The 26,829-nt window shown below is 38.7% G+C and overlaps 2 protein-coding genes across 5 annotated transcripts; one reads left to right on the forward strand and one right to left on the reverse strand.

The window, feature by feature from the left end:
• Positions 1 to 3,829, forward strand: LOC106164246 (cytosolic sulfotransferase 1). 2 transcript variants are annotated; one of them, XM_013542097.3, is made up of 6 exons: positions 1 to 52; positions 869 to 1,212; positions 1,493 to 1,816; positions 2,070 to 2,170; positions 2,390 to 2,552; positions 2,996 to 3,829. In XM_013542097.3, exons 2-6 carry the CDS (start codon positions 918 to 920, stop codon positions 3,109 to 3,111), a joined length of 999 nt encoding a protein of 332 aa, XP_013397551.1. In that variant the 5' UTR covers positions 1 to 52; positions 869 to 917; the 3' UTR covers positions 3,112 to 3,829. The 2 variants fall into 2 exon arrangements, with proteins under 2 accessions (XP_013397551.1, XP_013397550.1); XM_013542096.3 differs by having other exon boundaries at positions 10 to 92.
• On the reverse strand, positions 3,652 to 24,443 carry LOC106165995 (guanine nucleotide-binding protein G(s) subunit alpha). 3 transcript variants are annotated; one of them, XM_024076626.2, is made up of 13 exons: positions 24,043 to 24,443; positions 22,573 to 22,730; positions 10,083 to 10,302; positions 8,171 to 8,243; positions 7,801 to 7,855; positions 7,327 to 7,443; positions 6,900 to 6,997; positions 6,578 to 6,632; positions 6,206 to 6,291; positions 5,656 to 5,838; positions 5,125 to 5,336; positions 4,553 to 4,860; positions 3,652 to 4,267 (listed from the first exon to the last, which is right to left on the reverse strand). In XM_024076626.2, the coding sequence occupies exons 3-13, from the start codon at positions 10,267 to 10,269 to the stop codon at positions 4,094 to 4,096; spliced, it is 1,548 nt and encodes a 515-aa protein (XP_023932394.2). In that variant the 5' UTR covers positions 10,270 to 10,302; positions 22,573 to 22,730; positions 24,043 to 24,443; the 3' UTR covers positions 3,652 to 4,093. The 3 variants fall into 3 exon arrangements, with proteins under 3 accessions (XP_023932394.2, XP_023932395.2, XP_013399847.2); XM_024076627.2 differs by lacking the exons at positions 22,573 to 22,730; positions 24,043 to 24,443 and adding an exon at positions 17,715 to 17,913; XM_013544393.3 differs by lacking the exons at positions 22,573 to 22,730; positions 24,043 to 24,443 and adding an exon at positions 12,666 to 12,836.
• Positions 24,444 to 26,829: the final 2,386 nt, after the last annotated feature.

A 26,829-nucleotide genomic window follows, 5' to 3' on the forward strand; every position in this document is an offset into this window, starting at 1 on the left:
CTGACCGTATGGTGACCGTATGGTGACCTTGGCCTGGCGCGATATTCGTTGTGTAAGTAGGCAAGAGAACGTTGCTGACTTGTTGTTATAAGGTAACATCACTTAATATCAATGTTTTCTCCAACTTGGACCAATATTGACAAGAATTATTTCCCCAAGAATGAATGCGGTTCGGGTCTGTTAATAACGTTAACCAGGGGCGGATCCAGCCAGGATTATTTGAAGGGGATGCGAAGCCTACTCTAGCTCCTCCTCCCCCCCCCCCCAAACTTGGCCCAGCTGAAGGACCCCGAAAAATGGGTATTTTAGAGGGTGAACTATACCATTTGGTGCGTTTTAGAACTATGATTTAGCTAGTCAAGAGGGGTCCAGAAATCGAAGGGGGGTACGTGGGGGTGGGGGTAAGGATCGACGTACCCCCCCCCCCGACCCCCTCTAAATCCGCCACTGGTTATAACGTTATTTTGTGTTTGTGATACTGACAGGCTACCTGTAACCCTGTGTATGAGATGTATAATGGAGACATAGGCCTATTGCTCTGCCTGTGTTTTCCAAACAGCTAGCAGGCCTATAGGCCCTATAGGCCTATACCGGTAATATGTGCACACAACAAGAATTACAATAATAAATAAATAAATAAATAAATAAATGAAAGTGTAAATGAGAATAACCTGTAGGCTATATTTTAAAGTTTTGAAAAAAGTATACATTGTGCTTATGATTCAAATTAAAAGATGCCAGCTAGGCCTACATTATAAAGAATTGCCAGTACTGGGTAACATAATATTTTTGTTTCCTTATTTATTCATTTTTTAAATTTATTTATTTATTTATTTATTTTTGTTGTTTTCTCTCTTTTGTTTTTCAGTTGTTCAGGATCAGAGTAAACAAGACTGGCACATCCTAGATAAACAACAATGGTCATCTCATACATTCAAAATTTCTTTAGGATGATTTATCTCTTCGTGGTAGACATGTACAATTTCCCAGATTTACGTAGATACATGTTGACGGTATTTAGAAAGAGAATCTTTGAGAGGAAACACGTTGATACTCGGACAATATACGATGATGAAGGTAACCCATTAAGATCGGCTTGCGTCAAGGGGAAGTTCGTCCCCGATTGGCCACTAGTAGTTGACAATATCGACAATTACGACAAGTTCCACGCCCGCGGTGACGACATATGGATTGTAAACTGGCCAAAATCGGGTAAGAGCTTGTTTTGTGTTAATTGTAAAAACATGGGTATATTAATACCGGTATTTCGCCAACGAAAGAAATTATAAGCACGCAGCAGAGTAAGGATATATCTTTTATTATTAATTTATTTTAAATTGAGAGCATTGTTTGAGAACTGTTTTACAGTTTTTTCAAAATATGCATTTTCAATATGGATTTGAAACGTCCTATACGAATGATGACAAAGTAAAACTTACTTATAGGAAAACTTATTACTAGATAATTAAAAAAAAATGTTTTTATGCGTCAGGCACTCACTGGATGTTTGAAGTTGTTACGTGTCTGACTTCCGGCAAAGCACAGCTTCATGACGGTATCAAAGAAAACACCATGTTCCCCGAGTTCTGTCCGGTGGATATTTTAGACGACATGACGTCACCAAGAATTTTAGACACGCATATTCAGCTGGAGCTCTTCCCAGAAGAGGCACTGAAGACGTCGAAGATCATTTACACAGTCCGAAACCCCAAAGACGCCTTTGTGTCCGGTTACTTTCACTTGTCAAGAGATAATTTAGTGGGCTTCCGTGGTGGTTGGAATAATTTTTTCAGGACATCTATGAAAGAAATCAAAGGTGAAGGTTTGAAAAAAAATTTAACAAAGATATACTTTCCGTGTTCTATAAGCTATTCGATTTCCTTGCCACATTAAACTTATGTTGGTTTCTATTATTGATGAAAGTAATGATTTAGATTTGAAACAAATTTAGATTTTGTTTGATGTTGACCAATTTGAACGTTCAGTTTTTATTTATTTTACTGTATTTATTTATTGTTTCTTTTTTTGATAGATAGACAATAAGTTGTCTGCATTTTTGCTACTTGCAGAGGTTCCATACGGCACGTGGTATGATCACGTGAGAGGGTATTTAGCTGCGCTCGAAAACAAACCGAACGCTCTTGTCGTCAAGTATGAAGACATGATAAAGGTAGTCAAACATTGCTTGGCGTGGATCACTGTATAGAAGTAAAATTTCTGACTGCTTGATAGCTTAAATTTCCGTGAATTTTGGCATATTGCATTCGCCGTTTTATTTCGTTCCTGCTTTTGTTTTTAAAAGGGACATTAAAAGCTTTGTAGAATAATTCATTTATTTATTTTAAGGTACCTTTTCCGCCTAGTTGTAGAATCATTTAAATGCTTCCAGGATCTCAAGAAAGAAGTACGCCGCATTGCAGAATTCATTGGCCACCAAAATTCCGAGGAGTTTTATGATGAAGTGGCAAGAGTGTGTTCCTTTGATCACATGCAGAAATCAAAGAAAGAACTGAAGATTATATGGAAGCCAGGAGGATCCATGTACAGAAAAGGTAGACTGGACTGCCATCTATCGTCAACCATCAAAATAATTTGTTGTAAAAGGGTCATGCTGAACCGTTTTTGCGCTTAACTCAAAGTGCTAAACTGGGACAGTCGGCTACGTAAACGTGACTTTGCCAAATGGCCAAGGACATTTAACGAACGGTTATCCAAAATTTTGTTGACTTAATTGTATGGATTTTGTCACCCATTGCTGTAAAAAGACTGTACAGGAGATATCAGTTTCTTCTACTGGTATGGGCACAGTAAAAAAAAAAAAAAAAAAAAAAAAAAAAAAAAAAAAAAAAAAAAAAAACGAAGTAAACGGCCTATCAGATTTTTTGTGTAAAGCGGCTTTATCAGTCAAAACTTTTCTCAGTCTATGTCTTAAAAGAATGATTGTCAGCAATTATTATACACGTGATGGTGTTTATTTCATTTTATTGTATTTCAGGTATAGTTGGTGACTGGAAAAACATGTTTACAGTTGCACAGAATGAGGAGTTTGACGCTATTTACAAAGACAGGCTAAAAAACCTGAACATTAGCATTGACTTTGAACTAGCATGATCACCCTCTTAACTTGCCCATGTTGCATTTTTACAAACTTACGCACAGAGTGTATTTACGACTCAGAAATGCAGGATGCCAGTTAAAATGTTGTGGGAAACATTTGAAAGTAATACACTTAATTCAAAATGGTGCAAAGCACAATTCATGGGCAGAGACGGGTGGAGCAGTGATTTGTGGGTTGAACAAACGCCTTTAATATAGGCAATTCCCTTTATTCAGTGCGAACTGATGAAAAATTTATGGTAAATTTTCGTCCCAAATTGAACATAGATATGTTTTGTCGTTTATTAAAAGAAATACCGTAAGAGTTGTTTCAATATTCTGTGAAGTATCGATAATGATTTTCTAGCGTGTGTGAGCTACTTGCCGAGACGAACTTTCAGCCTAACTGTCCTGTGCTGAACGACTTTTAAAAATGTATGTGCATTCTCTTTTGTAAACAAGGATTGTTCTCAACTATATTTCACCTTGTATCTTCAGAATTAAAAAAAATATATATTTGTCTGTTTTCATGGGAATAATAAAGATAAACTACAGTTTCCGCTTTTTATACATGACTTTATATGTAACATGTACAAGTTTGTGTTCATTACTTTGGAAAAGGGTTTCCCTCTGGCAAAGTTAAACAGTTGTATAACAAAGATCCATCCACGAATGACGGAAATACACTTTCTCGTTGCCTTTGCATTTAATTTGACAGCTGCCGTTAAAACTTCTTATCAAAATTTTTACACGCTTATACTAGTATGCTACGATGACATCAGGCGACAACTTCAAAAACAAGGCTGCAATAAATGGTATCACAAATAGCTCAAAGAAATTCAGTTTGTCACTAACATACACAGAGCGCATGTCGTCTGAATCAGTTATAATACATGTATGAATATCCCCGCGAAAATTCGCAATTGTAACGCCTGCAGTTCCATCACAATATTGGTATAAACGTGAGGGCGTCACACAAGCCCAGATCGACCACAGATTAAATTCCAATGTTAAATCTTCGTAGATGTTCTTTTATGATGATGCCTCGACAGCCTTCCAGAACTTTCTGAATATTGTCTGTGTTCACTGCGCATGTGTAGAAATAGTCACACGAGTGGTTTTCGTGCCAGTTAGCGCCGCCAGATGGCTTCCGAGATCTGCTTGCGATTTCCTGTAAAATACATGCAAAATATTATAGTAGAATTAAGTTTTTAGCAGATATCTCTATTAGAATAAAGGATGCAAATATAATCTTCGTTTTGCCAGTTATTCTTTCAATTATTGTTCCAGTAATTAAGTCACTCTGAAATATACGGATTATTTATACGCTACGCGATTAAAAATCAATGACAAGCAAATTATTGCAAATATGTGAATTGCTTTTAGAAACACTTTTAACATAAAGTTTATTTCTTACGTAGTCAGAATAAACGTAAAAAGCAAGTAAGCATATTACCATAAATACAGTTTTGATGAAGGTTGCAGTTCTGATAACTTCTTCCCCAATTTCTGCAGCGATATCCTTGTAACTCTGCCGGTGTTTTCCAGGGTCGCTTATCGTCCTCTTTCTACTGACGTAAACTGAAGAATCTCGCATATTGTCATTATAGTCCGGAGAAATACAGGGCAACAGATTCCGATTAGATTTTGAATTGCTGGACGACGATCGTCTGCTTGCAATCCCCGTTGCGCATGGGCAAGTTTGGTCAGCGTCCATAGTATTTAGTTTTGGGAATGCTTCAACAAATTCTTTTGCGTCTCGCTCTGAATTGACACAAATGAATATGTTAATTGATTGATAGATAAAAATAAAGACCATAAGAAGAGAAACAAGATCTACTATTTATCTTCTACAATGATGCTTGGTGCCTTGCAAGACCGTCAATATTCCATAGCATAGGCCTACTTAAGCGCTGCGTACATTTTACTACACCAAAGTACATCGTAGTAAAAAAAATACATTATTTATGGCACATATATTACTTGTGCTTTGATTGAAGTTATGAAAAAATAAAACATCTTACTCACCTTTTAATTCATATGTAGAAAAATCTTGCAACCTACGAATGTAATCTTTCTGCTGAAATGCAGGAGACGAGTCTAATCCTTGTCTTCTCATTTCTTCCTCCTCGTTCTTCAATTCTTCTACTAACGTGTTCAGCGATTTCTGCTGGTCTATTTTTTCTTTAAGCTGGTCAATTTTGTTGAAGAAGACAAGCACTGACGTGTTCTTTAACCACCTGGAAGTCGAGATAATATGTATTTTACCAGCGCTTAAGACGAGTTCGGTTATATTTCACTGTCCCAAAAGATAGATATTCTTTTGAAATTAAAGCGATTTCATGTGCAGCTCTCCAGCTTAAAAAAAAATATCACCTTGAAAAACCACATTTTACGACTTATAAGTTTTATAGGTCTAAGTTCATCTTTATTTGTGATACATGTAGATTTTCAAGGAAAATATGAAATAGATAATTCTACAGATATAAAAAGAAAGAACACAAAATGTTCATTTAGAACAACTGTATATAAAAAACTATGGGTGTATAGGTAACTTACGGATTATTCCAAACTTGGTCAAAATTTTCAAGCGCGTCCACTAGCCTGTTTTTCGTTTCATCTTCTCGCAGTTTCACGTCGAAGCTCGAGACGTCCACAACATACAAAATGGCAGTCACGCTGTCTGAGAATACTTGGATCCATTTTCTTCTCTCCCCTTTCTGTCCTCCCACGTCGAAAACACTGAAAATGAAAAAAAGCGTTACAAACATCTGCGTTATTGATTCTTATATACCAGTACTTGACATTTGGTTTTGACTCTGACGAGATCTACTCACAAATGCAAGTAGTACATTTATTTTTAAAAGATGAATAGACCCCTACATGTTCTAGGGCAAATCGTTCCTGAACAATGATGTACAGTTTCAATTACATATAGATGAATAGAATAAGTCTTCCGTATTTTTTACCATGAGACAAAACCGTTTTCAACTGGGAAATGGTTTTGAAGATATTTTACAGCCGATTTGGAAATGCTCAATATGCGTAGATCTATTATAAACTGTGCGCAATTCCAATCGTATAAAAGATTCATACATGTATATCTTACCTAAATGGTATTGTGGCCCCGTGCTCCAGAACATCAAAATCGATCTCATTGATAGAATTTGTCATCACGCGGCAACGTAAAATGTCCTGCAATAAAGATACAATGTAACTTCGATCCACCAGAGCTTATTGTACCTGTAAATATAACGATGCGATTTTTTTCCGACACACACACTTATAGACTTGAGCAATAAAACATTTTTTTATTTATTTCAAAGCGAATTTTGTGTTAATTAGACTGGCTAAATTGGAATAATCTGCATACAGAACATTGTAAATATTCTTACATTAGTGAACAAAGTAGCCTACTCCTTAGGTGCGAGAAAGGTCATTTCTTACATTAATTCTGAGAACTGAGAGTTGTTATCTATACCTGATCACTGGGAACATAGGTGCGATTTCTGATTTCACCGAGTCTGTCCATGAAACTAAAAAGTAAACAAAAACATTTATTTTTATGACATTAAAATGCACTTTGGATGCCCCTACTTCAGCGACTTTTGCTTAGCCGTCTCATGCACGATAAAATAAAAACAGAGTCGACGTTGCATCCTCACCACGCTTACATTACTAGAATACCTATGCTTTCTCTATGCGAAATTTGAAAGTCAAGTTAGATGATTAAAAAGAAGTTATTATTATGTGACTGTTATCCTCAAGGAATATTTTATAAGCTTAAGAAACGTTTTACTCACTACTGCGTGCTGTCCAGCAGCTGGTATTCGTTGGATCTTCTGAAACACGTCTGGACGCCGCCATCTTGCCATAATTTTGACGTGTGTAGAAAAAATTCCTGGGAAAGAATGAAATATCGACTGTTACGGAGATGGTTCTTATGCTCAAAGTTAAAAGGTAAATAAAGAGGTCGCTTTGACATTTTACTTAAGTTAAACTGTAAAGGTGAAGAAACAACTGAAAATGAAAAACGACTTCCGTCCGAAATAATTTAACCGAAATAATTTAAGAATTACCAAAATTAAATAACGATACGCCCCCTCCCCCCAAGTAAAAAAAAGGTTAAATATGAAAACAGACGTGGAAATAAACAAAATTTCAGCAGTTGTTGGGACGTTGGTAGATTACGAAAACAACCACATAAAAACAAATCATGTATACATGTACCTGTGGGAAATCAAAATCAGGGCGATGCGTGTCCTTGCTGAGGATGTAGTCGTAGCAAGGCTGGTTATCACTGCGCTCTAGCGGAATACCTATTATCTGCATCGCACCGCATATTGTCTGATGACAGAATACAGTTGTTAATTATTTATCTTAATTAAATTAGCCAGTTATTAAATAAGGGATATGGCGTTATTTGTGATATTACGGTCTCAACTGTAAAATATACAGCTTTTATTTATATGCTAAATGTTAAGGTTTATTTTTCCAAAATCATGACATTATTATGATTGTTAAAAAATACTGAAAATTAAACAAAACACTTGGAGATATATTGACTTATGCATTAAGCGGACAAAAAGAAAAGTTACCTAGTTAAACTTGCGACACTCAAGAGTGCAGGGAACCACAGGCTCCGTTCATGTTAAAGAACACGAGCCAAATTAAGAGACCAATATGTCACAAAACCTCACTCACCGCTATAGAATCTCTTATGTTACGTTTAATATCAATGACCTTTTCAATCCTCTCCCTGAAAAAAAAAAACATCGTTATTAAAAATGCAGTAAATAAATTCGTGACTTTATAAAGGTCATCAACTTTTACAATTACTATTATTGTGATATTTACTACCCCATCAATTCCCTATATGTCATTATGCTAACATAATATACTACATATCATATTATCGTAATTTACTTGAAACATGTTCCAGTAGTATACTGTTCCAGTAGTAAAAGTGGTTAGAAACAAGGTGAAAATAAATTCCATCAGTGTATTGTGGCAGATGTGATGTCAACGCAATCGTTCTCTTTACGGCAATGTCACAAACGCGTGCGCTACTTACCCTCTGTCAAAACCGTTGATGTGAATAATCTTCATTTGCTTTGTGATTGTGCTTTTGCCCGCTTCACCGGTTCCTAGGAAAAGAAAAAAAATATAAATGACAGAAATAGACATTTAATGCACACAAGCACAAGCGCACACACACACACACACACACACACACACACACACACACACACACAGAGAGAGAGAGAGAGAGAGAGAGAGAAAGGGAGAGGGAGCAACAAACCGCACAGAACCTTTTAATCATTTGTTTGGGCTTATTCGGTCAACGTGACCTTTATTACAAATTCTGCAGCCAACCAAATAAATGACATAAAAGCCTTATTCCCAGCAACGTTGCCGATTTTATCGTGTGTAAATCTTGTTAAACTGATGGCGATCTATGAATGTCAGCATAATTAAGGCGTGGATGGCGGTAACGACGCACAGTAAAAGACGGGTGCTTTAACCGGAACAAATACAGGCTTCTTTAAGGGTTACCGTTAGTGACGGAAAGGTGGACCGTCTGTCATTATTTTTTGGTTCTCTTAGGGTGCTTTCCCAGAGATTTAGATCGATCTATGGATTAAGTTTTAGATCGACCTAACTCCCTGGGGGTTCAGGCTAAATTGCAGTCAGCCGAGCGGACACCATAGTTAATTACCCCTTTACAGCTTTTAGTAGGCGGGACAGACGCTTAAGCCGGCCAAGCTGACAGTAATCTAGTGAGATTCCCCACAGGGATAGATCGATCTAAAAATCTATGGAAATGGGGTCTTACACTATTTTTGCATGCGTCAGCGTTCTCCAACTGACATCACTGCTAGTTGCTCGCAGCTGATAAACGGTTCTCTTAATATTTTTTCATTACGTTCTCTATACGAGAAGAAGTGAATTACCGATAAGCACTGCTGCAGACTTACTTACTAACAGCCTCTCCTTCATGTCCTTACTGGCCTCGGGAAATCAGTCCGTCGGACTCTAAATTGATTTTTAATTTCAGCTTGTAGAACGATGATTCATTGAATTATGTTGGCAAACACTTGAGATCTGGGTGAACGTTTAACTACTGAGACTTGGAAAGTTCCAATCATCGAATCATAGATACGTGCAAGTAACTACCGTACTTAAAACTCTATATCGTTAGAATATCATTGTTTAACCAATGATTAATTTTCCGACGATTTCAACGTACTTCAAATCTGTGCCAAGGGCTTGTTGGAGCCGAATGGTGACACATAATCGATTTTGTGTTGAACCGACTGTAAGTTAAAATAATTTCAACTCAGCGAAAACGCCTTCTGATATACATACACGGGATGCTTAAGTAAGAGTTGCCTACAGAAACTAACATAGTTGTCATTCGCAGGGACTCTAGCAATAGATTACCATAGGTTTACTTTTTTTGCGGACGAAAATGACCACCTGCAGTTCATTCTTTACAAAGTTCATTAGTCTGGTCCTGAGGAAGGCTCTTGAGTAGAGCCGAAAATTAGACATTATGAAAAATATTTAGATAAAACTGTCTGTAAAATGATTAATTTAACAAACCTCCTGCACTTCACTTAAAACATTTTTATACGCCTTTTACCCACATTTCCGCCAAGTCTTATCGGTCAAGTCAATACTGTATTCCATACTCAGTGACCAGCTTAATAGCAGTCGTCAATAAACTCGCTTACAGTTGCTTGGTTTCAAAAGGTTAATTCTTTATTTAATTGTGTATCGGCATCTTCTCAATTCAGGCGTACGCGGCCATCAGAGGGTATTGAGATAGCTCGGACTTTTACATCACTTTCCGTGATTCTGTATAAATAAGTGATTTTAAACTTATGATGTCAATGTCTTTCAAACATGTAAGCTGACACAAGTTGGATGAAAGTGCGTCTCTACATTATTAAATAATCCCAAAGCCATCATGGCTTACTCACCTAGAAGTAAAAGTTTGTGTCTCCGCAGATCGTGCCTATGTTCTCTCTTTAGCATTCGGTCAATCCGCTTGCTCTGTTGGGCAGATTTATCCTGATCTTGGTTTCCAAGGAATTTCATATTGACCGGACCAACGCACGAGCACATCGTCGTCTCTGCGTCTGACGGTCTCGGATCAGAGGACCGCATTTTGTAGCGCTTCAAGTTTCCCGCGGTCTCTTTCTGGAATAAATGGATTTGGCATGGTTAATGAATACTCCCCAGTTTCAACAACCAACGTTCCCGCTTAACTTTGTATGTAGCTTCTTGAAGTTGACTTCTCATGAGGGCGTATTGAAACTATAAAAATACTTCAGAAATTAATATTTTTCCACGAATTTATCCAGTCGACGTGTACTTATGAAACAAATTTTTCCAAACTCGCCCACAGGGGCAGTCAGCCAATGAAAGCGGAATATGTAGGCAGGGCGTTTACGGGTGGGATCACACAGCGTGGCTGCGCAGTTACCTAATTTCATGAAGAGTTTCACAGAGAGATTTCATCTCGGCTATTTTTGATGAGCAAACTTAACTGTGCACGCCCACATGGGCTGGTTGAAAAAACGTCGCTTTTTATCATTTTTTTTCTTTAGAATGTTTTGACCGTCAAGCATATCAACACGCTTGACATTTACATTTCCTTGAAGAAATACCTGTACACATGAGAGGGGTCCATTGTAAGAAATCAAGGCAATCACGTCTGAGTCTGTAAAGGTGTTTTTAATAACCACGTGTGGATTAGGCGTCACGTTGTCAGACCGTCTCAGTGACCAAAGTGAGAAAAGTCGACTATTGTGAAATAACGTGTCTTACTCCTGCTACATAAGTATAAAATGGTGTCTGGATTCCACTAACTCAAGTAAACTATATGCATTTTGAAAAAAACTCTTGAGTACATTACTTGGTTTATCCTTTCAAATTATACACAGACAGAGCGCGTATACAAGGAATTAAAGGAAATGAAAAACTCTGAAACATAAGTATGAAGGCAGATAGCTGTTCTAGGCACTTGGAACCTTTTACCTCTTTCTTTTAAAGCGAAGTGAAATGTACACACGTGCCTCGAAATTCTCAGGTTAGTTAACAACCCGATAGTGTCTTCAACACCGTTTATGGCTGGTTGTGACGTCAATCCCTCTTTATCGCCAGCGCGTGGCTGTGATCTACGACCATTTAATAAGTTTTCATCGACATCCAAACTTCTTTGTATACAAGTATATTGACTATCTTTGATATACAGAGAATAATAGAGGGCGTTTATGAAACATTGTAATATTTTTGGTAGCACGATAACCCATGGGTCAAGCGATCCCTGTACATCGCCTCGGAATGACGTCATAATCTCTTCTATTATGTTCCTTCACCTCGCTACGCCTGAGTGTTTGGGCAGGCTCCATATAAAAATAGCTCTGTCTGAGCTTTTACGCCAACATCAGCCAGGACGATTGAAATAGATTTCATTATTATGACTCTCTTATGGTTATTGTTATTTTTATGCTAAAATGCTACCGAATTGTCAGTCATGTTAGTCATGTCTAATTGGCTACTATTTTGGTATCTTCTAATTGTAGACCGCACAATTGTACGGTAACTAAAACCCAGAAAATTTATAACAGAAGGTCAATAGAGCGTAATATTGTTAGCAAAGCGGAGCGAAACGTCACATACATTGGTCCTTTACATCGAGCGGTGCAAATTGGCAATTCATTCTCTAATGGTTCACTTTGACAGGTAACAGGGGCTTGACTCTCTTTCACAAGTTCTCCAAAGGTGCGCTTCCTGCTGTTTAGTTAAAATAATTAATGGCCTTTCCGAGTGCGGAGATTCCTTTTAGGTGTATCTGTTACAGTAGGTTTGGGCAAACAATAAGGTAATGACATGTTCAAGCTTTACGTGATAGCCTGGTTTTTTAAGTTGTCAATCACTCATATTGTACCGGTATAGAGTTTATCGCTATTTTAGTGAAAAGGGACGTAAACACCAACAGTAGCATCAGACACGTTCGTTTTCATCCAACTTTCAATACATTAGTGCTGGGTAAGGTCTTTCCTGCTCTGGGTGATCAGGGCCTTAGCCAGGGGGTGGAGGGTGGGGGTGGGGGGTGGGGGTGGGGGGGCTTTAGCTGGGATAATGTCCGCTCTGGATAAAATTAGATCTAGGTACACGAAGCTTCCATAGTACAATGTTCAGTTTTTCAGAAAAAGACCCCCCCCCCCCCCACACACACACACACACACACGCCTTTGAAAGTTCCTGCATCGAGATGCAAATGCCGGCCACGGGCATGCCCTGTGAAATGTTACGAAGTTTTCTTTAGACCTTCAAGTGCAACTTAACGTAACCGATTTGCAGGAACCTTCTAACTAACATGCAACTGGGACCCACACATCCAACAATTTTGTGGGTTCTAGTAAGTATATCAAGTAGTGCAGAAATACAGTCATGAAAAGAGGCATGCTGGAAGACCGTGATCAAATTGTATAACAATCTTGCGTTACCTACACAACTGTATGTTAGTAAATTATCTCAGGCACATTGATACTCACCGAAACTTGTCGTAACAGTTCGAACGCTGAGAATCTTCGGCCCGTGTCAGAATTCATAGTAATGCAATTAATTTTTAAAAAATGGCTTCCACTCTCTTCTAGAATGTGGACCTACCTAGCTGTGTTATACTTGATCGTTCACTTTTGAATGCGAGTATTTATGAAACGCTTAAATATATCGTACTGAAATACCTCGCGTTATCTACCTTGCTGACGTCATTTGTTGACATACAGAGTGTCTCAGAAACGCGTGGATATCCTTTTATGCACATTTAAAAGATAAATGTTACATGTTTGTAAGATAATTAAACAAGGAAGTATGGGTTAAGGTTTGTTACTGTTGTTATACCTCAACGTTAATAAAGCACATTTCGGTCACATATTTACTTCTACCTAGGGGAGTTTTTTTGTCATGGCGTGACCGATGTTTTTGGAAAATAAAGATGACGTCATTCTAGTGAAGATAAGGGTTCTGTCACTAATAGTTCAAGAGCCAGTTATGGCATTTAGTTTCTGAGAAATTCTTGCGTTGTCACAGTAATATAAATGGACCTATTTCTTGGACGCAGTGCTTTTACATTTCCTCTTGCTCAGCAATTACCGTCCTCTGAGGAATGAACATTGTGGAGTGGGAAATACATGTGAATACCTGGAAGAAGCCAATCGCCTCCTTGTTAAACAACCATTGACTTGTACTTCTTCTAACTCGTTTATTATAAGCTTGTCATGATCGACCTGTGACTGTACTTTAAGTGGAGATGTTATCACGCTCTCTTTTCGCGAACTTGTATTCGAACAAGAGCTTTTGTAACCTGGTAAAACAGCTTGTTTTTTTGGACACGAATTCACCAAAGACCTGATTAGATCTAAATAGCTCTTCCCTCATTATAACAAGAAACATATACAGTATACCCTTTTTCGAATGTTTAGTTGTTAGGATAATGGGATTCTTGGAAATACGTTAGGTAAGGTCTTTTTGACGACAAATAGTTATTTCATGGCAATAGACAAAGAGATAGCGTTGATAGTTATCCCCATCGAATGATTTTAGTTTTTTTTTTCCAGTGCTCCAAAACATTACACCAAAAAGAGTGTTTTCTTCCCACTGCATCTTGCTTTATGACTAAAAAAAAGATCAGCCTTACAAAACGGACTGTCCTTTAAATACAACAAACAATAATAATAAAAGAACTAAATAACAAGACGCATGCATAAAAAAAGAACTAGATACCAATCTTTGTTCCAAAATTAAAATGAAGATGCACTTACGCACTCGGAGCTACACCACAGCACTGGGGAAGACAGCAGTGCAGGGGGGGGGGGGGGAGGCAGACATACCCAGCACTCATGGCCGTCAAACGAACACACTTCGCAAGGCTCTTATGTTCTCTTATTTAACAAACATCTGGCCAACGGTTCTTCAACATTATCTTCTCATAATAAAAACTGTCAAAAGATCAATCCCTCATTTATGATTATATTATCATTAATATACATTGCCCAAATGCGTATCATGACATGTTAGGAACATCAAATTGCAACACATTGCCTGTTACCACAATTAAAGCCTCGTTAATGTATCGTAGACACTTAGGTCTCTCGACCCGAGCAACGTGTCCATTGTATATTGGAGAGATCTGGTTCAACGCCTTAAGTGCTTTCCAAACACGGAAATACTTCCTGATAACAGAAATGCGAAGTTTTCCCCAAGCCCAGAAATTCCAAGTATACGCATTTCCAAGGGATTCGCTGAAGTGTAAACATTTCCGGAAAACTGTTTAGTTAGGTTACCTCAACAACGTATCAATTAAGATGCTGCTTAATTTCATGCAATTACACCTTATTTCCTTTCTGATCCCCACTTTAAGTGCTATCAACGATATATAAAGGATATAAAGGGAATTAGTTGCTACTGATCACTACCCGTGTGCCAAATTGTACCAGATTTGTTCCCTTCCAAATTTCAGTGCGACGCATGCTTGGGTCGCACTGGGGCCTGTCTGCCGATGTTAAATTTAAGGTTACCGTGGCAACAAATTTTCTTTGATTCCCCAGTGGACAAAGTTTCTTTTTGTCTATCCACACTTAAACAAATTGTTATCTCAGGGCAGCGTTTTTGTGAAGGCTTTTTGTGTTGAACAAGAGGAGTTAATGCACTGAAATTGTCATAGGGTAATGAAGTTAGAGGTATTTCGTGGGGTTTTGTCTAGCTAGAAAAAAGAAGATAAATAAATACTTAAATATAACTTGACGTTTCCAACAATTATCTTGCAACAATTATATCTCATTCAAAGCTGCAATATACGTTTCAGGCTAATTTGTTTTCCTTTTGCCCAAATCATATGAATAGTGACATTCATTTCTAGAAATCTTTTCCCTGAACAAAACCAAATTCCGAAAAGGAGAAAAAACTGAAATCACACGAGATGGACTAAATATGTATTTTACATACCAGCTATTAGGTTTTAAATAATTCGTATGCAGAGGAATGTTCCTTTATAGGATAAATTTTATACGCAGAGCTATTCACACGTACGAAAGCATTAGAAGCAGTTAGAGCGCATTCAGAGCAGCGAACTAACAGATCTGAGGATCAAATATGGCCACCCGATTAAAAGCTTGCCGCTTAATTCCCAAATAGACACTGAATAGATTACGCAAAAAGCATTCAAATGGGTCGGTCATATTTGATCTGCGGATCTGTTAGTCCGCTGTCCTGAATGCGCTCTTAGATCGCATTCACAAAAAGTTGAGCCATGGCTTTACAAATCCTGGAACTAAATATGGCGGACGTACATGAAAGAAAAACCGCCTAATCTTGTAATAGTCTCTCCGCCTCTCAAACGCCCATGTGTCGTCCCAATGGAGCCGAGATTTAATGACTGTACCCCCGCAGGGACGACGCATGGGGAGGCGTGTGAGAGGCGGAGAGACTATTAAAAAATTAGGCGGTTTTTCTTTCATGTACGTCCGCCATATTTAGTTCCAGGATTTGTAAAGCCATGGCTCAACTCGTTGTGAATGCGATCTTAGACCCTTTATCGCTGGCCCTTCTGGATTACACATCTTCCATGACTTTCGCACTTTGTTTGCAGAAACGTGCACTGGGCTCAGCTCTGCTTATACTTACATGACCCGATGGGGGAGCGCATTCGTTGTCATGATTTAAAAGACGTTATATAAGTATTTATATCGTTTTACTCTGAGAAAAAAATATTGATTAAACAAACCGATATTTCAAAATGCAACCCTATTCTCTAATCAGTGAATTTATACAAAACAATTGTTTCATCTGAATAAATCCAAAGCAATAGTAACTCAAGGCGACATTTTTTTCTCATTTTCACAGTTGCCTTGCCACCTTTAGGAAATTACATTGTCGGGAATATCTGATGTAATTTAGCGAATCATTTGTTCTTGCAGGAACAGAAACCGGCTGTTATAAATCTTCTCTGTATTCAAACAAGGCACATAACTGCAGACATCACAAACTCATTAGTAATCTGCCTCGGTACACATATAAACTGTAACACAGGTATAAAAACTCAATCGAAATGCTTGCAAAATCTCTTCATTGTTTACATTTCATGCTGTAACCGGGCCGTCACAATAACTGAAGTGTGCCCTTACTCAGGATTATCCAATGCCTGCGAGGGTTATCCTCAGTGGGACCTTGAGTAAAAAGGAGGGGCCCTGATCGGGATTGGTTAACACCTATAGAGTCAGGTTAGTGAAAGCCGGGTCACCTTTACGTAAACTATCAGCCTTTAACTAAGCAATTTATCTGCTACGTAAATATATATATCCATGAGCATGTCGAACGTAAGCGTTTAGACATACACAGATACATACAGAAATACAGAGACGTGACTTCCACCCGTGGAAATGATAGTGGAAATGTCATATTTACCTTCAGAACGGAGAAATCAGAACTTCCAGCTTCAAATCATTTCGCATCTGTTGGTTCAGAAAAAAAAGGAAAAATTGCTTTGGGTGCACCGATACGGGGAATGTATCAGTGATATCTGAGGATAAGGATTTGAAATGGTTTCACGCAGATGTTGAAATTAGTTCATAATACATTATATATAATCTCACCTCATTTTGAATGCCAAAATGGCCTATTTAAGAGTGCGTTAGCTATCTTTTTATTGGGGAAGGACCAGGTTTGGCGCAAAAGAAAGGGGGAACACATGTACATGTACAAATAGAAAATATGCCCTCACCAAAAGTCAAGTTTAAATCTACCTTTAGTATTTTGTGACACCAGATGAACCAGTGTAACGTGAACAGGTAAGCCTCGCTCTAGATCTTGACCCACTAAAACCAGGCTAACCCTGACCATAATAACTAAATTGAAGGCGGGCTTTCTGTAACACGGACCCTCAGTTTCATTACACCGGTACTGTTTATATTTTACTGCTTCGTCGTATCTTTATCTCTAATTGTTCTTTTTTCTTTATATGCGAGAGGAATAGTGGCTATTGCTTTGATTCTCCATGTTAGTTTTCACAAGATAACATGCCAACATGGGGATAGGATAAGAAACGATATTGAGTCCTGATATGTCATCACCTTGTTTTCGAATACTTAAGTTTTTCAAGAATAAAGTTAAATATTGATATATATATGATAGCGACAATACTGACTAAACGACCCATCCAGACGGTTTGCAGATTCACCTACTATCCCCATTCATATTTTATACAACAACTTCTTTCTGAGCTGTGAAAGAGAAATCCTAATACTTATATCAATCCAATTTCAGACGTAAAACCTCAAACCCTCCACCCAAACATAGTGCACTGATAACGAGGAGATTGCATGCGAACCGTCAGTCCCAACGCCCAGTTTAAATATCGCCCAAATTACACATTTATAGGAATAAGTTCCTAGTTGGGAAACAATTTAAACCACAAATTCTGCCAACGATTAGGGTAACTGCTGCTTGAAGGGGGATAGGACGCTGTCATCATTCACATAGAGTACAGATGTCCAAAATGTTAGTCCCTATCAATGGCGTAAAAAATCAAATAGAAAAATACATACCTTTTAGTGTCGAGATCCGGCTTACTTAACTAATCAACAGACTAGCAAAGTCGCAATGTTGCACTTCACTACTATAGAAATCAGCCGAGAAATGAAGATTTAGAAGATCACATTAGGCTTCTATCCATAGGCCACGGTATCATACACCCAGCCTGGCCCAAGTAGATGGCGAGGCTAAGTATATCAACTGAGGTGGCATAAAAAGGACAACTTATTCCCTTATTAATTCCTAATTGCCATGCAGATCAGGCTATTTATAGCTACGATACAGAGATTTCACCTGAACGCTGACACCAAAGTGCACTGAAGGTAACACGAGCGTCTTGTCTCCGTGTGACACGGTAACCGGTGACATACCGACGTCCCCTGCCCCGCAACCACCCGATGACTATAATTACACCAAATATAAATGCTTAATTTCATGGCTAGGTGTATTAACATAATTCAAATGTTGATGTGGTAGATAATTAGGACGGGTGAATTATCATTATAACTTAGTTAAGTGCAAAACCAGCTCACTCGTAAACTTCGGGGGTTGGGTGCTGGGGGTTGGGGGATAAAACTTGGCACGGGTTGACCCAGGGTTTTAGCTGACGGGTTTTGGGGTGGGGTGGGGTTGGGGGAGGGGGAGGGGGGGAAAGGGTAAGGGGAGGTGCTACAGATAAGTCTATAGGAGAATCACGGCAAATCTGAATGCTGATATTAATTCGAGATAAGCTAATTGAGTGTGGAAGAAAGTGCTAGACCCATTTTTTCATTGTTCCCACAATTGTTTTCTGTTTAGTCCCCCTTCCTCATTTTTTGTAGTATTTGATCATTTCCCTTTCACTAAGTAATGCATTCAAACCTTTACCCTTTTTAACATAAAGTTTATTTTAAAGGCTATTTATATTCATTTTAAACTCATGACTTAACCACAGTTAATTTTAAAGAGTTTAACGAGATGCGGAGAGGATTTTTAAGGCCGAATAAGTATAACAAATTTTCTTTATTAATAATATAATATTCACACCCTTTACGTATAGTGTTGAATCTATTTATCTATCTATCTATCTATCTATCTATCTATCTTTGATAAGATTTTATTAGTAACACCTGAACACTGGTAAACCGGAACACTTTGTTGTGAATCCAATCAGCAAGTAAGGGTGCTGCTCAGCACGTGACTGTCGCATTCTTAGTGTCTCGATCACCTTACACTTAGCACACTTCCTTGTAACCGTCAGAGTATAAAACTTGTCTACATATATCAACTAACAATACAAAACTCATTGAGAGAGATCCAAGGACCTCGGCTACACCGGTAACCTAGTATTTAGAGGTGACCTCTCACTAAAATTATAATAATGTAAGTTATATCAGTGGCGGATTTAGAGGGGAGGGGGGTCAGTGGGGTCCTGTCCCCCCCCCCCCCCCCCGTTCGAATTCTGGTCACCTCTTGAAATTAGAATTTTGACTAGCTGAATAATAGTTCTAAACTGTACCGAATGGCTCCATTCGCCCTCTAAAATACCAAAAATATTAGGGGCCCTTCAGCGGGCCCCGAACCCCATACCAAGTGTGTGCGTGTGTGTGTGTGTGGGGGGGGGGGGGGGGATCGGCTTAGCGACCTCGGACCCCCCCCCCCCCCCTTCAAATAATCCTGGATCCGCCCCTGGTATACATTGTAGAAATATTGTTTATATATATTTATATGTCTTTATTCAACGTGACAAGTGACAAATATACAGATCACCGGCCCTATGAGCCTACAAGTCACCATTAGGCACAGTTATCAAACCATAAAAATCAAGGTTAAACGTTATAAATAGAACATTTACCTGACATTTGGTACCCACTTGTTGGATAAAAGCAATCATCTTTAGAGAGAAGAGGAGGCATGTGGCGGTATCGGTGGCGTATACAGGGGTCATACTGGACAGGAGTTACCAGTTTTCTTTTTAGCCCCCCCCCCAAAAAAAAAAAGGTATTACAAGCGATATACTGCGTACATGTTGCAGAAGCGAAATGTGCGGTGCTATCTCACCTGTCCGTCAAATGTATTATATATCAGTATTCATGTTTTCAAAGGAGGTAATAAAATGTCTGTGCCCCTAAGCCATCCTCTAATAAAAACGGTGGATCTGGAAGTAGGGTAGGGGCATAGAGGTGGGGGGGGGGTACAGTATTTCGGCTCTGTCTGTCTGTTTACCTACATAGGACAGCTTAAAGACGGGAGGGGGGGGGGGGGGCTAAATGACATCAATATCATCCCAACCTAAGCGCTTATCACAAAAATAAATATTAGGAACACTATGTCATTCGAGTTGTCCCAGTCAGTGACTTACGACTATATTTAACTTAAAGTTTTGATGGTGTCCCGCTACCCCGTGCCAGCTGGCACAGAGCTCTACATATGACTCAGTCATTATCAGTGTTTGATGACGAGGAAAACTATACTTCTCTACAAGCTGTGTCAGATTATTGAAATAAGTACACCTATTCTAAGTTCATCTGTTTATAAATGATATCAGGCTGTAAATTTTCTTTTGTCACAAACTAATAACTATCAGTGTATGACAATGGGGAATCCTCATCCCGCTATCCAAAGTATACTCGGTACAGTAAATCCGCGAGATAAAACAATGGATACAGAGACAGTTACGCCACGATACAAAATGGTATTTCGATAGCAAATAGGTAACTGATCGCACTATGGAAACACAATATGTCCTACATGTTCGGGCACTTTCATGACCAAACAAAATTTTATTAGATAGGTAAGGCCTATGTTGATTGCGCTGCAGTTCTTCCGCTGACCTGTTCGCTAGAGTGTTGAACCCAATGTAAACATGCAGGCCCGTAGCCAGGGGTGGAGGCGGGGGTTCGTGGGGTTCGAAAGAACCCCCCCTCCCCCCCCCCCCCCCCATTTTGTTTGGAAGAAGTCCCCTCTGAGTAAAATTTCATCTAGATACAGGAAGGTTTCATGGTAACAGGACCAATTTTTCAGAAAAAGAACCCCCCTTTTGAAATTGCTGGCTACGAGACTGCCATGCATACTTTTGCACTTGTATTTTAACTTTGTAAAATAATGTATGCAGCCAGGTCTTGGTATCAGCAAAGTATCAGCCTGTTCTAGTACCAGTGATGGAGATTATTTTAAATAAGGAATCACTTGTCTGTATATCTGTAATGTCTTTTTTGTCCATAGAATTTATGTGTACTATGTGCTTCACACACGTAGGCCGTTGTGTCACACTTTTGTGAGAATCGTTGCACAAATATTATTATTATTATTATTATTATTATTATTATTATTATTATAGTCTTAAATCCATATAAAATGTTCAGTAGACTTTACAGGGGTAACGTTAACAGAGTAAAAGTAAGATCAGAGCTAATGGTCACGCGCACGATGGTCACATCTTGGGTCATCTCAAATCTTGACCAATTAGTCTCCATTTAAAGAAGGCCAAATTACATAAATTATATCTTAGTAACATGCTGGTGAATGTGCTGCGAATACTCTGTTTATGATTCACGACACACCACTCTGTCAGAAAAAGAAAAACATAAGATCCTTCTGCGGTATTCTACTTGTACATGTAACAGACGATCAAACATATGAAGCTTAATCAATAAATCTGTCTGAAAATACCCCCAAAGGATGAAATTAATTCACACGCCGATGCAGTGAAGGGTATCTACTCAGCTGGAATACCAATGACATCGTTAACAAATGTAAGAAATCAGTTTTCTGTAAAGGCGCCTTAGTGGGAATTGCCAGAACAATGTAAAAGCAAAAAAAATATCTATTATCTAATGGATTTACATGCATGTAGTTTCAGCCAGTTCGGCATACGATTACTTTGTAATACAAATCAAACCCAAGCAATCTGATTCTTTAGGGAAATCCCACTCAACCCCCCACAGTAACTATCTACAAATAAAGTCACATAATTTTTGCCTGAGCATCTCCAAAATGGACGTGGATTGATTCTGTTAATGCGTGTTTACTTGTAGAGTTATTTCGTGTTTACACTTAGTCTTGAGATGAAGTAAGTTATGTTTGATACTGTAAAATGTAGGGCAAACACTTTAAAAAACCTAATGATACAGTTATCACCAATGGTGAATAATAAGTGTATATTGCTGGCCTGATATTCACATCTCTCGCTGCTCGACCGTCTGTCAGAAGGCAAACACTGTTAGATAAATGTACAAAAGGACGGGGAACTCAGCGAAGCACTCGAATTTAAAAAAAATCATGTGGATTAACCGACGACACATCCTCAGTTTCACAGGGAAAAATGACAGAAGCTAGTTGATAACAGAGGCAACTTTCCAGCTATCTCTAAAACTAGGGGTATATAATTCACGTCTCCCAGGGTGTCTCTCCTACCCCCTATTGACATCGCATTTATTTTCAAGAGAAACCTTGCTGTGCTTCATGAAAGTCTGGGAAGAGCACTCGAGGTCTCTCTTCAACCGTCTCCAGATCAGGAAAGATACAATCACTCATTTTTCCCTTTTCATACCATTGTTGCCTGATATTTTCAGAAATTGAGCAATGAAATAAAAAAAATGATATTTATTTTCTACTTTATGTTCATAGACTGTTTTACTTTTTGTGCAGCGGTGACGTACGCAAATCCACGTAATTCTAATGCTATTCTTACGTACACAAATGTATATATGAAAGTAACTGGACGCCTATTTTGTGCGTTAGGACCACTGAAGTTGAATTTATAAGGTTGTCTTAAACTTCCTTCGCTCATGTCAAGATACCTCTCCAATGATGACTCGTTTATGTATACTATACTAACTCTCGCGTTATAAAAAAGAACATCAAAATGAACGTCCACTAAAGTAGCCTTACCTTTTACAATAAGCCAGCGGACAGCTTACTGCGGTGTCATTAGACCTCGTGACTGACGGTCCACACAACGTCACGTTCCAAAGTTGAAAATCTCGGCGACAACCAAATCTCTCCGTGCCACTGCTGTTTATATAGCGTAATCTTCTTATTGATATAGCCTATAAATGTAAATGTATATAAATCAGCCGTTACCTGTGCTATATACTTCCTTGTGTAAGCATTGAGCAGTGTTTAGTGTAAGTTTAATTTTTCATCAGCTTTTACGTCCGTGCTATTTTCGGTCTTATATAACAGATTTTCTCTCGCTAAATCTTTCTCTTCTCAGTGTAATCTTGTTGTCGATAGAGAACTGGAACATCCACCACAAAAAATCCTTCCCTTAGAACAACCACAACATTCATACATGTATATTCAATATCTTTTGCTTTTAACCTTTATTTGGACAAAGCTGTTGTTCTTTTTAATTTGTTTCTCCCAATTTTCAAATCGATATCCTTATAAATAAATAATGAAAATATTGTTACAAAATCATCACAATTATCTTTTACTATATTGTTCTGCATTAAATTATCTAGCCTATTGCATGATAGGTAAATTGAGGTTGCAAAGTCCTGGAAGGCAAATCATGAGACGAATTTCCCTATGGATTTCAAAACAGTCAGCTGTCCCAGAGGGCGACTATTCCCCCGATTTCCAATATCGGTGCTTTTTCCAACTGTTTACCGGATAGCAGTAGATTTTCTATATAACACGTTATTGCATCAATCAGACTACAAAGTCTATTCTCGAGTTTCAAAGCAGTATCTCAAATCCGCGCAATGATTGCGCCTCAGTTATGTCATATGCAGACAACCATACACAATACTGAGAAAATACAATTGTGCCCACGCTGCATCGACTAAACTCCTTAGACTCGATCAACGGCAGATTCAACTAATGCCAAAATTATATCTCCTTCTTTAAAGATTCTGAGGATGCCGCTCTTCACGTTAAGATTATGTCGTCTGAAATTCTGTAATTTTAAATGTAATCATCCGGCGGCCGTTGTAACTGAGTTACATGTTTTTACTATGTACAATGAATGAATTCTTATCCTGCCTTTATGACATCTCTATCCCGTCAAAGTCGTGCCCTTTCACTGTACAAGTATGTGTCTTTTCCAGGTCGGTAGCTTTCTGTCTTTATATAGGTATTCGCCACCAAATCCATTTGAATCCAGCGCTAATCTAGCAAATGTAAGGCCACCGTTATCGTAAATTAATGCTCTGAGAAAGGGACAACGTGACGCTAAATACAGCGCGCGAGAACCCCCCCCCCCCTCGATTTGCACCGCAGTGATATCAGTATCTTAGATCCGCTCGGGTCAGCGACAATTCCCGTAAAGGCACCGTAGGGCCTGTTTCAGCTTTATAGACTTATACACTGTTTTCTTTCTTCCGTCAGCTTACCACTAGGACTGAAGTAACTTACCTTCATTAAAAAACAGGTACAAAACACTGAACGCAAGTCACATGCAGAAAAGATATATCTTCGTCCTCTTCTGTATAAACAAAGAGTGTTACAAGTGATCCTCTTGACTTGGAAGGAAAAGCGGCTAATTTCCACAGCTAATTGCAGACGCCCTCCCGGCTGACTACAAATACAGACACTATCATCGCGCGTCGTTATGAACGAGCTGTCATTAAATATCAATAAAGATACGAGGTCATAATTTCTGTACGAGGAAATGTACGTGTTGTACGCATAAAATCCAGTGCTCGTTTTAAATCAAGTTGGCTGTCCGATAAGCTGATCATGACGGACCTCAAAGACAGAGTCAATCCGAATATCGCTTTCCAGTCAAATATTAAGATGGAAATACCTGATAGGTGGTTCGTCACTTCAGAAAGATTCCTCCGGCTCTCACCCCTCCAGCCTTATTTACCTGTAAAAAGTGTCAAGTGTGATGTTATGTGAAATGCGGCATGAGATTAGATTCGTTCATTATTTTACTGTGCCACTCGTTGTTGATGTATACTGTATAGACAACTGCCGAGTTGAAGCAAAAGACAAATGATGTCAATGCACACTTTCTTTTTCCAGTTTTTCTGTAAAGATGGTTCGCTATTTACTTCCTTGTGTAAGCATCAGTGTTTAGTGTAAGTTTAATTTTTCATCAGCTTTTACGATAGCGATATGCGATCTTGCGTTCTATAAATAAATTTTAGGGTTTTTGGATTGCGTGATGTAAATACTTCAGTATATAAACGAACACTACACAACTCCGTGTCATTTTTACGCACCTGTATTCAGAATATTACTGTCAAAGTTGTGTGTGTGTGTGTGTGTGTGTGCGCGCGTTCGTTTGTGTGTGTGTGTGTGTGTGTGCGTGAGTTTGTCTGTCTGTGTGTGTGTGCGTGTGTGTGTGTTAAGGGGGTGGTGTTGGGGGGGGGGGGAAGAGGCACGGCTGGAACAGAAATACCACAAAGTTTTGTAATTTTAGGATAGTTGAAGATATGAATATAGTTATAAAAAGTTTATAAAATGTGAGAGTAGGCCGAAACCCCCGGTTTTCCCGTATATTAGACTATCATGTGGATTCCCAGGAGGGGGGCTTGATGTGCATTTGTGCGCCATTGCCGTTCTTGTTACATTTCGGGTGTGGTTCGGGGTGATTCTCCCTTGGCTAGATCTTGATGCTACATCAGTTTATCTCTGCGCCGATAGATGCCTCTGCAGGTCGCTAGCTGAGAGGTAAAGCTGTAGGTAAATAGATTTAGATAAACGGTTTTGATAACAAGTAACAGATGGCCAAAATGCTAATAAAGTGCTGACATGTGCGGAATTTCGATGTGTTTTGACCCAAAACATATTACCAGATATATTGCCCGTCCCTGTAAGTCATACACATGCACAAACACACACGCATGCCCCCCCCCCCCCCCCCCCCAAAAAAAAAAAAGAAAAAAAAAATTCAAGCGCTCGCGTTCTCTTTATCATCCAAACGCTGTAGGCCATTCACATGAGGCTGTTTCACAAGTCCCGTCCCCTACAGCGTGTCACCTATACGAGGACCACTTAAAACTCTAGTGTTTGATGATCAGTCTCGAATTGTATAGGTGTCTGTGTTTGAACGAGCTAGTGTAACCACTGAAGTATGTGACTCTGCATAATTCTTCACGATTCTGCCACCGTTACGTGGTTCAATATGTCATAAGTGATATTATTTTTAGTAAAAGGGTTTGTGCATTATTTACAAATAGGCACTATCAGTTTGATTCCATAAACACACTAATGACGCATTTATTGAATGAGGGTCATTTATTTCTATTGATAAGGCAATCAAACATTTAGGATTAGGGTCAAGTAATGATATCGGTCACCTGGTGATACCCTGAATTCTGGCGGTGTTTTCATCGTGGCACCCCGTGCCTGCTACATGGAATGGGCCCTTCGATATTATCTGACTCCCAGGGTACGTGCATCATGCAGTGCAATGAGTTTGGACCTGCTAAGTTTAATCTTTTTGAAATTACACTCACTAGTGTAGCCTACTTTAGAGAAAGTCACTTGTCGTTACTATAGTAAAACGTGCATCTTTTCACCTGATATCTAATGGTTTTCTTTCAATTGTCCTTGTTGTAAGTACACCTAGTTTCTTTTTATTATTTCGAGTATTATTTTGGTCTTTATCAGCTCTAGCACGAAGTTTGCAGAGGCTGTGACCCAACTCCAAGCAGATGCTTTATTTACAGAGTAATGCTGATCGATATGTAGGTCAGTTAATGAACTGGATTCCTATACATTTATGGTTGTGTGATTTTTGTGGTCAAATATTCTACCGCTTAACATGATCCCAGCAAACACAGAACCTTATGGTGATGTTCTAATAAGGTGTTGTGTTTGCTGGACTTCTGCAGTTAGCGTTATTTGTACACGTTTTTATGACTGAGTTTGAAATAGTTCTAGTTAAAAGCTTTGAATCACACCACGATATTCAATCATGTAGTTGAAGTTAACTAAATATGGCATTCATGATATACAGAAAAATGCAAATTGCTCATGTTGCGTCTAAAACTTACTATTTTCAAAGTCATACATTTATCAGCTGCAACGTAGGGAGTAACAGGAGGCATGACTGTAATGCGACAGTTGTACTACTGGCACAGCTACCGCATTCCACCAAATCGAAAGCAAGGGGATCTCCATTTTCGCAGAATTGAATATATATATTAATTAGTCATAGACAAACTATTAAGTATAATAAGCAAAAATTGC

The sequence above is a fragment of the Lingula anatina genome, chromosome 7 (assembly GCF_051362555.1).
Source record: "Lingula anatina isolate TDL-2025a chromosome 7, LinAna3.0, whole genome shotgun sequence".
In the NCBI taxonomy this organism is placed as follows: domain Eukaryota; kingdom Metazoa; phylum Brachiopoda; class Lingulata; order Lingulida; family Lingulidae; genus Lingula; species Lingula anatina.

What these genes read in the sequence shown, in the direction of transcription:
- LOC106164246 (XM_013542097.3), top strand. Translation starts at nt 918, where the DNA reads ATGGTCATCTCATACATTCAAAATTTCTTTAGGATGATTTATCTCTTC. An exon ending in TGTAAACTGGCCAAAATCGG is followed by an intron (nt 1,213 to 1,492) that starts GTAAGAGCTTGT and finishes TTTATGCGTCAG; the next exon opens with GCACTCACTGGATGTTTGAA. An exon ending in AGGATCCATGTACAGAAAAG is followed by an intron (nt 2,553 to 2,995) that starts GTAGACTGGACT and finishes ATTGTATTTCAG; the next exon opens with GTATAGTTGGTGACTGGAAA.
- LOC106165995 (XM_013544393.3), bottom strand. Translation starts at nt 12,722, where the DNA reads ATGAATTCTGACACGGGCCGAAGATTCTCAGCGTTCGAACTGTTACGA. An exon ending in AACTGTTACGACAAGTTTCG is followed by an intron (nt 10,303 to 12,665) that starts GTGAGTATCAAT and finishes CATTTATTCCAG; the next exon opens with AAAGAGACCGCGGGAAACTT. An exon ending in CCTATGTTCCCAGTGATCAG is followed by an intron (nt 6,292 to 6,577) that starts GTATAGATAACA and finishes TCTTTATTGCAG; the next exon opens with GACATTTTACGTTGCCGCGT.